Genomic DNA, 14,845 nt, shown 5'->3' with positions numbered 1-14,845 from the left:
GAGAGACTTTTCCTTCTTTTACAGTTATAATCTCACAAGTCAATGTTACACTAACAAAGTGTTGAATAAGATTTATTGTTAAAATTTATTCAAGAATAAGACAGGAATTGATTTTAGATCATTTATTCTCTGAACAACACAATGCTATAAAGGAACATATATAGATAGATGATAGATGACAGATGATGATAGACAGATAGATGATAGATAGATGATTGACAGAGACAGATCATAGATGATAGATAAATAGATAGATAGATAGATAGATAGATAGATAGATAGATAGATAGATAGATAGACAGATGAATGAATACATACATATATACATACATACATAGAATTCCTTTTGCATCTCTCTGGAGCATGTTTTCTTCCATGGAACGCCTCCTGATCTCAAGCATTCTCTCTTTCTCTGTCTCTCTGCCTCTGTTTCTAGCTCTCTCTTTCTTTCTGTATATATATCTTTCACATTTGCATCTGCCTGAAAGACTCTTCTTCCTTAACTCTCAAAATCTCCCACCAAGTCAGCCCACTCTTTTCTCTGTTCTGCTCCGTCACATCTTCTTAAAATATTAATTTCTTTCTCTGAACTTCTCAGTGCAAATCGATCAAGCTTATTTCAGTGGTTTCCGATTCTGCCTTCCTTTGTAGACTCAATTATGGACAGCAAAGGTGTTTCTCCTTAAAAAGAAAAACTCTTAGTAGTCTCATATTCAAATCATTGCTATTGCATATAAAAAACAATATCATCATAGAGGGTTGATTTAAAGCAAAATGAAATGTTTTACATATATTCCTGACACAGATTTTTTTTTTTTTTAATTTTGGTTAAAGAAATAAAAATAGCAATATGAGAAGCAAGACAGTTTGGCCAGAATCTTGCACCTCTCTGGGACCAGCTTCTCAGTCTCCCTAGCCCATTCTACTTAAGAAAGAATGTGAATAAGAGAAAAAAGAAGGATAAAGCATGGCAGAAAAAAAAAGATTAGTGGGTTGTGTGAAGAATGAGCAACCGGTGTGGAGAGGAACACATCTTAACTTAGTGTATCTGCTGCTTCATGATCCGAGCTGTATATTTGCCAGGTGGTGAGGAACGCAGAGGCAGCCACAAAGCTCCAGAACAGCTGCTTCCTTCTCTTCTTCCACTCAACATTTAGAGAATCTGGGCAGTTTAGGGGCAGCCACTAGGGAGCAGCAGCAGATGGCTGCCATGCTCCAGAGGTGTATGTACTCTTAACGGTGAGGGCTTCAGTTACCAAAAGCAGCTACCTTTTATATGCCAATAAATATGAGCTACTAAAAAGCTCTAAGAGAGCACACTCGTAGAAAATTACCATTTTTAATTCTGATCTTTAGTTCTCTAATTTTAGTAGTATTTATTTTATATAACAGCTATAAGAGAATTATTAAAGAAAAATACAACATTAAAAAAAAATACATTTTCTCTCTCCATCTGGCCTTACACAGAGAAAGTCAGGGAGAAACGGTCAAGTGCCACATGTACGAGGGGATTTTTCAGCTTCAACTCATATTTACTGAGCACCTACTCTGTGTGCCAATTATAGTACAAGAATTTTCCATAGGCATTATCTTATGTGAGGTAGGTATAAAAAAATAAAAAAATATTTTCTAAGTAAGGGTAAAAGATTCCGCTACACACACACACACACACACACACAGAGAGAGAGAGAGAGAGAGAGAAACAAAAATTAGAGGAAACAAATGAAATATTAGAAGTTTAGTTTTTGAAATGTCGGCAAATCCAATTCTGACTAAGTTTATACTTATCTCAAAACTTCAAAAATTATTAAAAAGTAAGTTCCATTTGTGTAGCTATTACTCTATACAACGTGATTACAGTCCTCACAAACATCAGCTAACAATTCTATAGTGTTTTGAAGTTTACAAAGTATTTTCACCTACAAAACCCTTTGATCTTTAAGACTATCCTATAAAATAGGAACCTCTATATAACAAAAATCTTCAATTCCTAGATGAGCAAAGATTTCAGAGCTGCAGTGTGCTGACTGGAGTCGTCTTCTGTCTTAGAGCAAGGACATTTTAATAAGTCTATGGCAGGTGATGGACATTACGAGTAGGCTATGCTCTCATGCTGGTAGAATATGTCACCATTGGCCAACTAGTTCTATAGATTTTTATGGAAAGGGCAAAAGCAGTCGGTATTCTAGGAAAAGTTTTCTTAACTGTTCTCTGGGATGTACCAAGAATGTCCCCAGTTTGTCAACTGAACTAAAGCTCAACACAGATGTGTCCTGAATTTGTCCACTAAATCATTCATTTACTTAAAATTGTGGCATTCAAGGGATTACTAAAGATTAATTTAAACTGTAAGATATCTAGTTAGTATTCTGTTATTAACCAGTGTTATATAAATGGTTAATTAATAAAATTGACTTGCTGGTATCCTACTTCAAGAGTCTCTAAATTCCTTAAAATGAGATCAAGTCAACATTAAGTCCAAAATATACTAGGAAACAGGCTGAGATGTTTTGTAAAAAGAAAAAAATGCTTGTCTCATTTTAAAAACTAAGAAAAAGTTGTGGTAAGGATAAAGGATAATTTTTTGTTTTTTAAGTAAATAACCCAAAAAGTAAAGGCATGCCTATTCACTAATAATTTAAGTGGCTAAGTAGCAATGTTAAATTATGACATTTTTCTGAAAGCCATCTTTTTTATACACTGGTGGCAGTTAATCTTCTTAATGCCAAGTTGTCATCAGATTGTTTATTCACAGTGATTGACAATAGTTATAGGATGATGTCCACACTGAAAGCTGAGATCCAAATTCTAAAGTTCACTTTTTAAAAAGACCTTCTATGATTCCCTTCCTATTCTCTGTATTCTTCATAAAAATTCTGAGACCGCTTCTCACTGACTCTGCACTATCTACTCCTCTGGTATGCCCTGCCTTCATGTCTCTTGTCTAGAAATTTCGAGATCCATCGGGCTTAAATGTGATTTCCTTCTTGAAGTTTTCTCTTATAGCAATCTTTTCCCTAAAATCTATTTCTCCTGAGTTCTCATCTATTTAAGAGTCATCGTGAGCTCTATCTTTTTCTGTTTCCCATATCCAATCATTCACCAACTTCTTGATTCTATTTCTTCAATATTACTGAAAGCACATACACTGGAGTTAGATATACATGCCCATGAATTTCATCTGCTTCCACTAGCTGAGTGAACTTATATATGAAACTTATTGTTAATCTCAGTTTTTTCTTCTATAGAATGGTCATTCTAAGACTGTCTAACTCACAGGGTTATGATAATGATTAAATGAGTTAATAAATGTAAAATTCAACTTAGGTAGAAAATTCAACTTAAGGCAACGTTTCTCAAAGTGAGTTTCAAGGAATACTAGTTCCACAAAATGTTCTTGAATAAAAGGGATTCATGGTTAAATCAGTTTATTAAACAGAACATCCAATGCTCACTTCTCAGTCAGCTTTCATATACATTAGCATATTCAAGGCTCTACAAAGTCTTGGAGGAAAACAAGACAAAACAAAAACAGTTGTCCTAACATTCCCTAAACCTATTTGACCAGAGAGTCTTTGAATGCGTGTACAGGAGCTATTTAAAACCTGCAGAACGAGTGTTCTAAGGAAGGCGATTGAAAAATGCTGACTCGGACAAGAACTAGTCATTTTGGAAGTTATTTCAGTCTCAAGTTTTCAACAGTTTTTGGGAAAATTTATTTATTTGTTTGTTTGTTTGTTTGTTTTGTGAAAAGGACTACACCCTCTGATGTTCAGAGCCACCACAAATTCTCAGAAGAAGGAGCCAAATTGTCCTGTGGGAAGCTTGTGTCATAATGGTGGTAGAATGGTATTAACCTTCTGAGGCCAATTATTTCTTAACAATCTCTTCAAGGATATGAAAAAGTTCTATTTTTCATGTGAGCCCAGTAATTGTTTATCCAGACAGCAGCAGATGCGAAACTTCATCTCAGGAGAAAAGTTTAACAAACCAATATGTGCAAATCTGATAAAGAGTGGAAAGAACTCTGGGGAGACTCAGGGAGTAGATAAGCCCATGCCTGTGATGAACACAGGGTCAAGATGTGCTCCCTACCCCTGGGTTCCAAAACATCTACCTCCAAATATAAAACTGTTCACTGTGTATAAGGTAAAAGGGAAATTAATGCTTGTGGACCGATTATCTCAATGTCACAAGCTGAAGGCCACCAAATTATAGATGGCACAGTGGGAATTTTGCAATCATTTTATTTTTCTCTTTTTATGGGAGCAAAAATAAGCCTGGCTCACATTTATTGCTCATGTGTGGCCTGTTCTTCTCTACCATGACATCCCTAATTCTTCACAAATATAGAACTTAGCTCTCCTTTTATCTTCATCAAAAAGTGCTTTTCAAATAAAGTAGCATTTCTCAAATCACGTTAGTCATTTCTACTTAACCATGTTTGAAGTCGGTCTATCTAACAGAATAAACAGCAGAGTCCAATTTTTTAAAATATATATTAAAAACATGCTGCTGTGAGAGCTAAAGAAAACTAATACCATAGTCATTTTTAACAATATTTACAATTTTGATTAAACAAAGATAAGCAAAATAACCAGGTTGTCATTACTAAACTCTCCCATTTTAGTTTTATTTTTATAAGCTATAAACAGCCATGCTTCTTTAAAATAAATAACACAATTTAATATCCAAAATTAAAAATAAGATGCATTATGAATCATATAAGGAAGACTTCTGAATTTTTAAACATCAGTGAAGTTTATCTGTAGCATCACTTCTGTAGAGATGAATGATTGAGTCTTTAAACTTATTAGAGTACCTTTTAAATCTAAAAACAATAGGTAAACAAACGGGAAAACACATTCTAACTTAACTTTGACTATCTAAAGTATGGAGTTAAGAGAATAATAGATCTAGAAGTAATTTTAGTGAATAACTATAATAAATTCCTAATTTTATAAACAAGGAAATTGAAGCCTCAAATATTAAATAATAAAACACAAGTTTATCTGAGGATTAGTGAGATCTCAAGCTAAAACCACATTTCCTAATTTGTAATTATGCTTTGCCACATCATCACAGAGCTTCCTAGGGTCTGTCTTGTAAGTCTATTTGTTTCTTAAATGACATGAAAGTATACCCTTATCAAATATTTTATAAAGATCATTTATAAAAATCAGTTGATTCTTTGATAAATTAACTTTAAGGATAGGATAGTTGCTCAAGTTTAAGGTATTTAATTCACAGTTGCCAAGCTGAAAGTATGTTCTTATTAGGAGATTTATATAGCATATGCCAATCACAGTGGCCCTTTAGATTCCCTTTAGAAAAATTTTACAAAGAGGTTAGAACATTAGTCTCAAAGATCATATAGTGGTTTAATCTAGAAGTCACATCTGAGTTATGGAATTTAAAGAAATGGCCCAACTGCAGAAAAATGCATGTACCAACAGAACTGACAGCTATCAAAGCAGTCAACTGAAAACTAGTTAAAACAAAGCCTAGCAGACTGTCAGGAAAAACTTAAGAAATCTGGGTCAAGGACAACTTTGAGGAAGTCTAAGAAACTCACCAAGAGTTTGGTTTTCATGCTGCAGACAGCAACCGTACTGTAACATTGATAGAAGGGACGAAAAGGTAAAGCACTAGAAGAAAGAACATAGGTCTGTTTTCACAGACTGTGATGTTAAAAGGACCTAGACTCATGCAGTATTACTTTTAAATGAGCTTTTTCTCTCGGATACCTTCACTGCAGCAAGAGTAAGTGACAGCCAAGGCGTCACTATGTCAGGGGTAAAGGATCCACGGTATATACTACAGAAATATGTTTTCCTTTCTCATTTTCTAAAAACATCCCATATGAAAGGCTTAAATGTAACTTCTAAAACTGTCATATAAAAATTATTTAGTTTAGTTTTGAGACATCCCTCTTTCCTGCCGTTTCTCTCTACATGCAATTCGACAAATGCACGTACTCATGAAAGGTTTATTCATAATTATTTTGCAGGTGTCTCTCAAAAAGTGAATGGTTAAACAAACTTTGTTTTATTCCATATCTTGGAATAATATTCAGAAATTAAAAGGAATGCAGTAATTTGGATAAATTTTGAGGAAATTATGCTGAGTGAAGTTTAAGTTTATAGATGTTATCACTGAGGAGAAACGGGGTAATGGGGACATGGGATCTTTATTATCTTTTACAACTGCATGTGAATCTGCTACTATTTCAAAATAATAAGTTTAATTAAAAATGATTTTAGAACAAATAAAAGCAAACAAATACCAGTACAATTTAGTACTTTTCTGTGTCCTCATTGTGTCCTTGTTATATGCCTCTGTCATTTAGTTATGGATTTAAAGAAAAAACATTATTTTACATCTCAACCCCTCAGTTTACAGAAAATTGCAAATTTCTGCAGTTTTATTTGTAGATAAGGATACATAATCTCAGTAAAACAGTATAAAGTCTTGGGGAGGATTCTAGCTTCTGGCTCTATTTTCTTTCCTTAAATAATGAAAGCTTTGAGGAAGGATGGCATGTTAAACTTTTGATTCAGTCAACAGATATATTAATTTTATTCATTTCAATTCCATGCTCTTATCAGCCACTGACCTCTATCTATAGCTGGGAGCTACATATTTTATTCATATATGATACTTTTCAGTCTTCCTATAATTATCCTGTACATTGTAGATTTTACACAATGCTGATGTGTCCAATAAGCTCTTTTAAAGTACCCTAGGATACAGGGTACACACATATTTTAGTAAATTTACCATAAGAAAGTGATGTTTTTTACGTTATTCTTTTATTCTAGATTACAATTTTATTTTTATAACTTTATTTTAATCTTACTTACTCCACTCATCATGTTAAAATTGCACTTACTTTGCTCCTCCTAAGGTTAAATAAGGATTAAAATGCCATTTATAATCATTTTTATAGTTTTATTACCCTCACAAAAGTCTAGAGTCACCATCTTTCTTTGCCCTTCCTTGCTATTTACATAAAGAGATATTTTCTATTTTGTTATGATCTTTTTAAAGTTGTATCATATTCTTTGATTCGACTTTTCTATCATTTTTTAGCTTTTTTCCCCTTATTATTTATTGAAATAACTAATTAAGCATTTGTGACTTTTCCCAATTTTCAGTAATAATGATAGACTTTTTTAATGTCCTACTTATATTTCCTCTGATAAACTACTAGATTCTCTGATACTATTAAATTACCCCAAGAATCTGCCCCCAAATAGATCCCGATAAACAAATCCAGCTTCTCAGGTCCCAATCAGATTAAGTCATATTTTATGTGGCATAATTTTATATGTTCTTGAAATATAGCATGATTTTTTCTTACTCTATTGAACAATCTGGATCAATCTATTGGCTAATTATTAATGGGAAAATCAAACTTGACTACTAACTAAAATTCATTAACTCTATTCTTTTTTCCTAATTTCCTCTCCTTTTTTTTTTTACTTTGGTTATTCTACTGTGATAAATATATCTTCATAAGTTCTTTTAAACATCTTATGGAAATAAGACACAAACCAAGCAGATGGGCCGATAAAGCAGAGAGAATCTGTCAGACAATTAGATAAAATAGGAAAGAAATCAATTCTTAATTATAGTTTCTACTAAGTAATGGAATAACCTCCTCTGTAGCCAATCTACACTTTGCTGCCAAAGACATTTCCTTAGAGTTTAAAGCCGAGTAGATCTCTATTGGAAAACGCACTGTAGCCTAAAGAATACCAACATGTGTCATAGTATTTGAGATCCTATAAAATTTAGCTTCACGTCACCTTTCTTCATTCCCCAAGATATCCTTTGCTCGATTGTCTTTTGTTTTGGCAGCTCAAGATCACACTCAGTTCCCTAAATAAACTGTGCCCTTTTCTTCCTCCCTGTGAAAATATAGGTAACAGCCCTCATCTCCATCAATGCACTTACAGGTGGCATTATGAAGTTCTTGTGCAGGCAGGGTAGGCCTGCCCATCCAGTGGTAGTCGTCAGTGGCTACTTGGTAACTATAAAGTCCTACAGAGTGTAGGAAGTTCTGCATATGGCAAGAACAAGGATATGAATGGTAGAGGACTTTCAAATGTCAGACTTTTCCCATAAGGCCAGCCAAATATTAGAGTCTTCCAAACCTATCTCCTTGGAATATTATAAACCAGTTAGATCAAAATGGTTCCCTGATTCTCCAGCCTCCGGATCAAGATAAAATATGCTTCCTTGGAAACTTTGATCTCACCCTGCTAATAAGAATGTGTGTTTAATATTGACAAGAATAAAGGAACACGGCTGGGTGCATTAAGGACTCATGAAAGAGGCATATCCTTGGATTTTGCTCCTGCACAGTGCTACTAATTCAGGAGTGACACTAGGGACTAAATCTGAAATACCTCTAAATCATTCCAGCATCTAGCACAGCAATGGCATAGTAGAGGCACTTTTTATGAAATAAGTGCATAGACAGATGGATGGATGGATGGATGGATGGATGGATGGATGGATGCATGCATGCATGCATGCATGGATGGATGATTTTTCCATGGCCTATACACTCTTCCAATCATTTCTGGACACCAAAGTAATTTAAAATTCAGTTTGAATTTCACCTGCCGAGAAACTCTACATGGTCTCCCCAGTTGGAGGTAACCACTACATCTTCTGAATTCATAGCTTATTCTTTAATTTGCACATGTTTAATTATGCTTTTATTGCAGTTAAATTCAAGTATAATGTTGCTTTTAACGGATTGTAAATCCTTTGACATCTGGAATTTTACTTTATTGAATCTTGTACTCTTCAAAGGCTTAGCATCCTGTCTGGCAGGGAGCAGTCACTGAATAAATAATCTTTGTGCAAGTTCACTTTCTAATCAATAATCTTGGATCATTGCTCCACATTCAGTCAGTATTTAGAAAATGGCATATTATTCATGACATGTTCAACAAATACTTATTGAACACCTATTCTTGGCAAGAATGTAGTTAAAATTTAATTACCTTGACATTTGCTCAATGCGTCAAAAACATGAGTTTATCAAATGCTTGTTTTCTCATAAACAGAGTTAAAACTACTAAACCAAAAATGACGTTTTTTGAAAACAATAAATTTTCATCTAATAAACAAAAACATAGTCTCAAATCATTTTATAACAAGGAAGGGAAGCAGAACAAAGTATTTTCAGAATAAAGTATAAAGACAGGAACCAGAGAGACATTGAAAGTTCTCTTGGGTTGTAGTAGAAAGTCTCAGGGAACTGACTTCACACTTGTGTTTAGCAGGAAAGTGGGTGCTTTATGTAATGCTAATCTCATAGGGTTAACTATCTTTTATACCCACTGAAATTAATAAGAAAGAACATTTCAAATGCAGACAACTTTGCAAATGGAGAAACAGAAGCAAAGAGAAAATGTATGACTCCTAAGAGTCAAAGCAAATAAAGGGTCAAGTCTCCACTCAAGCACTATTTCAACTCCACTCAGTCCATTCCTACTTGAAGACTATTTCAATATCCTTCAATATGGAAAAGCTGCATCTCTATGAAATTAATGAATCTAATGATTTTGGTTAAACACTTTTGATGTTTATCCAAAACAGTAAACCCATGAGGCAAATGAGAAGACTCAGAAACTCTTCCTTTCTGTATTCTAGGAAAGTTGAGGGACCCCCAGTAGAACATGTATTTGACTGGCCATTTATAGGTAAACATATATATTCAATTAAAATGTCATGTTATACATACTATACTACAGGTACATGAGATTTAATGAAGCAAATAAATTCTGCTAGAAATTTTGCTCAAGTTTCTTGTTATATTCAAAGAATTGACATCATGGAGCCCATTTTTTATACCAAAATAAACATTTGGAGTTTATTTTATAGGCACAGACAAGTTGTCCTGGTGTATGTACCTCTTTTTACAGTTACTCCCTCCTCAGAGATCAAAATAAAGGCAGAAAAGATTTTGCACATATGAAATTTCAGATGGAAATACCCAATATAAGTCCTCTATAGTAGGCTGGTTATACTGACAAAACACAACAAAACTATTATTACTATATTCATTTAACACTGAATATGTGTCAGGCAATGTTCTAGAATCTTTGCATATGCAAGTTTCTTTAATTATCCCCCAAACTCCATGAAGTAGTTATGATTATTTCCATGCAGGTGAAGAACTCGAGACTGGGAGAGGCAAAACAACATGCCACGGCTATAAGACTCAGGAGTGGAGAGGTAGAATTCAAACACCTTTTTTTTCTGGCTTTGAGGTTTTGTCTTGGCCACTATATAAAAATGCACTTACTCTTCAAAGTAAGCCCATTTATTATCCCCACTTAACAGATGAGAAAACTGAGGCTCAGGATTCAGCAATTGTCAAGAGTTACACTTGTCTACAGAGTGGCTCACTCAAAATTAAATTAGTCCTTCTCCTTCAAATCACCCTTTCCAATGGACACCGTCCCACTGTCTACTGTGGTTGAGGCACTTTTATGAAGTCGTTATCCTTTACTATTTTTATCTTCAAATTATTTACCTGAGGAAAAAGAGAAGAAAATAAAACAAGCCAATCCTGTCTCATTCCTACAGTAATGCAAACAAATGGCATTGGTTGGAAGAATAAAAACGTGAGCCCTGAGTTGTTTCAGGCCCATCCAGTAACTTCAATACACCCTTTCCCTGTGGACTCAGAGCAGCATATGGCTGTTCCTTGGCAGTTCAGGCTCTGCTGTTTACTCTGAACCTCTAGGTTACAATGCGTTTTGTAATCACTAATAAGGACCACCTGTCTCTTGAGAAAATCAGCTTAACAAAATGAAGAGACCTAATTGTTCAAATTCATTCTCAGGTAGACAATATGCCCTTCATGTGTGGACTGAGAATATTGAATAGAAAACCTAAATCAAAATAAACAATTATATTCACTGATTGTAATTGCTAAATTGAGAACATATGTTAGTTCCATAAAAAAGAAAAAAAAACAATAATATTAGGAATAATAAAGACAGTGCTTTTGAGGAAATAAAACACCTCATAATTTTCTAGGAAAAAGAAAAGAATACTCTCCTTGTTTTTAAAAATCATTTCATTAAAATATATTTAGGCCAAATTTGTTGCATTCATATATGCTTAATTATACACTCTCTGTGTACAAAATTATCCTATGGTTGAATCCAGCCAGAAAAAAAAAAAAAAGCTGGCTCTTTGAAAATAAGCAGAATTTAGTCTAATAACTGGCTGATAAACATCTACCATTGAGAGTGTGAAATCTGTTGTTTAATAGAAAAAGAAGAGGTGGAGTATGGGGAAGGGTACCCTCCCCCATCCTTCACACGACCCACACCTGCGGTCAGGCCACATCAGAAACATCTCTCTAAACAACCGATGCAAAATCATGCACACGCCTTCATCAGTACACCTGCTTCATTGCACTAGAATTACTGGTCTGAGTGTCTATCCATCTTTCCAGACTGACAGAAGGGACCACACATTCACATTGGTCCCAACGCTTAGCAAAGAATATGTACACGAAATGAACTTATCAAATGCATTCAAACTTAACTGCCTAGGTGACAATAACTAGTCACAGGCTACTATAGGAAAGTATGTTTTTATCTTATGTAAAGTTTACTTTTTAAGTGCAGATAGATTTTCTAAAGTATTAAGGCCAAGACAGGCAGAAACAATGAGCTGTGAGTATAAATGGTCAGCATTTTGAATGTGGAGATTCTCTCTGAACTTTTTAAAGCCAACTTTCTAAAAGCAAGTGCCTCTTCTAACGAGGACCTTCACATCCCTACTCACTACATTTATTATCGGACCTCTTACTGACAATACAGAACCATGATACTGAATTAATAACAGGTAATGTTTAAGATTTCTTATATGTCAGGCCCTGAACTAAATGTTTTATTTTATTATTTTATTTAATTCTTATTAGAACCAAATAAAGTAGGTGCTACTAATGTTTCATTTTAAATATGATGAAACTGAGGCAAAAAATGTGTTTGGTGCCTTGCCTAATTTCTAAGCAGAGTTTTAATAGATCAGTCATTTTCCAAGCACCCCTACTCCACCTTCAAGAAGGTGACTGATTCAATTCCAAAGGAAAAACAGTCATTTAGTTTGTCCTGATAAATTCCAGAATCCGAACCTTGACATAACATTCCCACAGTCTAATTCACTCTCTTTTCTTCATAGACTTGCATTCCTCCTGTTTCAGTAAAACAACCACTGTTAGCTAGTTATAAATGATCATAATCATACATGAGAAATAATTCTTACAGGTTGTTTTGATGTATTTTATGAATGATAACACAATAATAAACATAAAACTTTCGTGCACCATTAAATGTACATAAAAGACTTGCTTGAGATTCAATACAAAGTTTTACAATAAATATGTCACATACAGAGAGAGCTGTATGTGTATGTGTGTTTGTATATATAATTACTTTAGTTATCATGGTATTATATATTAGAGCACATATTTTCAAGTATTTATTTTTGTTATGTAAGTCCTTAATCATAAAAGTATCATAAGCAGTTTGGCATTAATAAAGTCAGATAAAAAGTAGCTTCCTATTTTAGCCCTTATCAAATTTTCTTTGTAATGGCGATTTAACCTCACATTAAGTCCACTTTCAAAGGGGCTTTTGCCAAAAAAACAAACAAACAAAAAAAAACTATTGGTTTTCAGATTGATACCAATAACCTGTAGAGTTATCAAATCTATGTTTGGATAAATGTAAATTTGGTTTTCAGAACAACAGATAAGATTTTATCAGGCCACTACATGTAGTAAACTGTAGATATATGGTCCTTCATTGTACAACGAGGGTTGAAATTTAAGTTGTCTTTGTGCCTTATTGAATGTCAACTGTGATAATTATTAGGCAGTTATTTCAGAGACAATAAATCATAAATACTCTAGTTTTGTTATTTCTCATCATCTCTTTTTCTGAGAATTTTGGTGACTGATGCCGCATAAACATACTACTTCAGATGCTATATTTGGACAAACAGAAGTGAAACTTATATTAAAAATACCAAATTGATGTCTTTTGAGTGGATTAAACATGCAAAAGCAGATATGCACACACTCACAGAGACAAGGATGATCTCTCTCCTCGCCTTCAGGAATGTCATAAGCTTTCTACTTTTTAGTTAGGATAAGCTGTAGCTAGGAAATGAACTTCATTATTGATTTAGGAAATGAACTCAACTCTTACAGTGTTATGGTAGCTTTGAGAACCAAGAAGAGGAGATACTTTCATTAGAGGAAAGGGTAAAATACACATTAGGACAATAGAACAATGGAAGAATATGTTTCTAGTTTATTTGAAGCCTTTTAAAAGCATCTTACTGTCTTCAGAGGAAATACTTCTGTTGTAGCAATTCCTTGGCCACTCAGTTCCTGCAAATAGTCCTATATTACAGATATAGAGGAGATGCTGTATGAATGAACCCCGATCCTTAGCTGACACTACAGGGCAGCTCCCTATTTTATACTGAAGAAGCTGGTACGGTGCCATGGGCTGTTCGAATGTGAAATAATTCCTTACCCAGTGGTAAACAGATGCTGCTCCAACAACCCCTACACCCTCTCCACGCTGTCATTGCCAGCCCTGTGCCCTGCAACTTCCAGGGCCTCCCTTAACTGTCAAGTTCAGGTTGGCTTCCTGCTCCAGGGCCCCTTATGACAATGGATAGCGGTACAAAGCAGCTCTCCCCAAAGTTGACAAAGACCCCTTCCCTAGCAGAGTCCTGTGGAGGGCTTCCCACCAATCAGACACATTTGATAAGGCTTCTCTGCCCACCACCACTCTGCATGCCACCACTACCTGGCCCCGCCAGGCCACAGCAGGAAAGACAAAGTCCCCCATGGCAGGGTGGCGCTGGGGCAGGGAAATATCCAACTGCCTTTGGCACCACCCCCAGGCCTTAGGACCCTGCTTCAGGCTGGGCTCTTCGAGTTGTCCTCACGTGGCCTTGGGCTTTGAAGTCACCTGAGGTAAGGCAGTGACAGCAGGCAGCTCTAAGAGCTGTTAAATAATAAACATCACTTTTGGGTACATTAACTTTCTCTGGTGCTGTGATTGAAAGAGGTAATGTAAATACAAATTATGATTCATTTCTATCAATCGAATGTAGCCAAAAGGTCTCATTTTATGATGTGGCAAAGATGAAATGCAATTATTTTTAAGCCCAAACTTTATCATTCGTGGTATACTCTCCTACTAAGCCCTCCCCCCGCCCCCCACACACACAGCGTACAAAGACTTGAACAAGGGAGTCTTTCAGAAAAGGGCAAAAGTCCCCTAAGTGTAGATACAGTCAATTAAAAAGAAATTAAATCTTTCATTAAGTCCCTACAGATATCAGATTTCTCTACAGCCATTTAAGATTTTTCATAATATTTTAAGTTGAAAGAAGGATTGAATCATACATTTTCTTAAAATTTATTTATGAGAAAATCTATTCTAAGAAAATTTATATTGTATACTTAAAAATAAAGCATTCCTCCTTGAGAACAATATACATTAATGAACATTTATACTGATACTTGCTTTTATATGGAGCTGATTGGTCCAATGCCCAATGACTTTGTATTCTGGACTTTTGTTGGTTATTTGATACTGGAAGATATCATAGCGTCCAGGAGCATCTCCATTTTCATTAAAAACGACGGGTGTCCCAGCACTACCTATAAATGTTTAGGAAACAATGTTAATTGAGTAAGATAGCTCAGTGGGCTCATTTATCTCTAAGAAAGAATGGTAGATAAAAATATATTGTGCATAGTAAGAGATATGAAGATTGT

The 14,845-nt window shown here is 34.7% G+C and overlaps 1 protein-coding gene across 1 annotated transcript in view; it reads right to left on the bottom strand.

Annotated features, from left to right (window-relative positions):
• GRM8 (glutamate metabotropic receptor 8) overlaps window positions 1–14,845 on the bottom strand; it is a 676,955-nt gene that overhangs the window by 114,111 nt on the left and 547,999 nt on the right. Inside the window, exon 8 of the mRNA XM_006910553.1 lies at window positions 14,592–14,728. Within this exon, the coding sequence (XP_006910615.1) occupies window positions 14,592–14,728 (137 nt within the window). The remainder of the gene's footprint in view (window positions 1–14,591; window positions 14,729–14,845) is intronic.

Source organism: Pteropus alecto, unplaced genomic scaffold (assembly GCF_000325575.1).
Source record: "Pteropus alecto unplaced genomic scaffold, ASM32557v1 scaffold22, whole genome shotgun sequence".
Classification (NCBI taxonomy): domain Eukaryota; kingdom Metazoa; phylum Chordata; class Mammalia; order Chiroptera; family Pteropodidae; genus Pteropus; species Pteropus alecto.
This window is presented reverse-complemented; position numbering and strand designations above follow the sequence as displayed.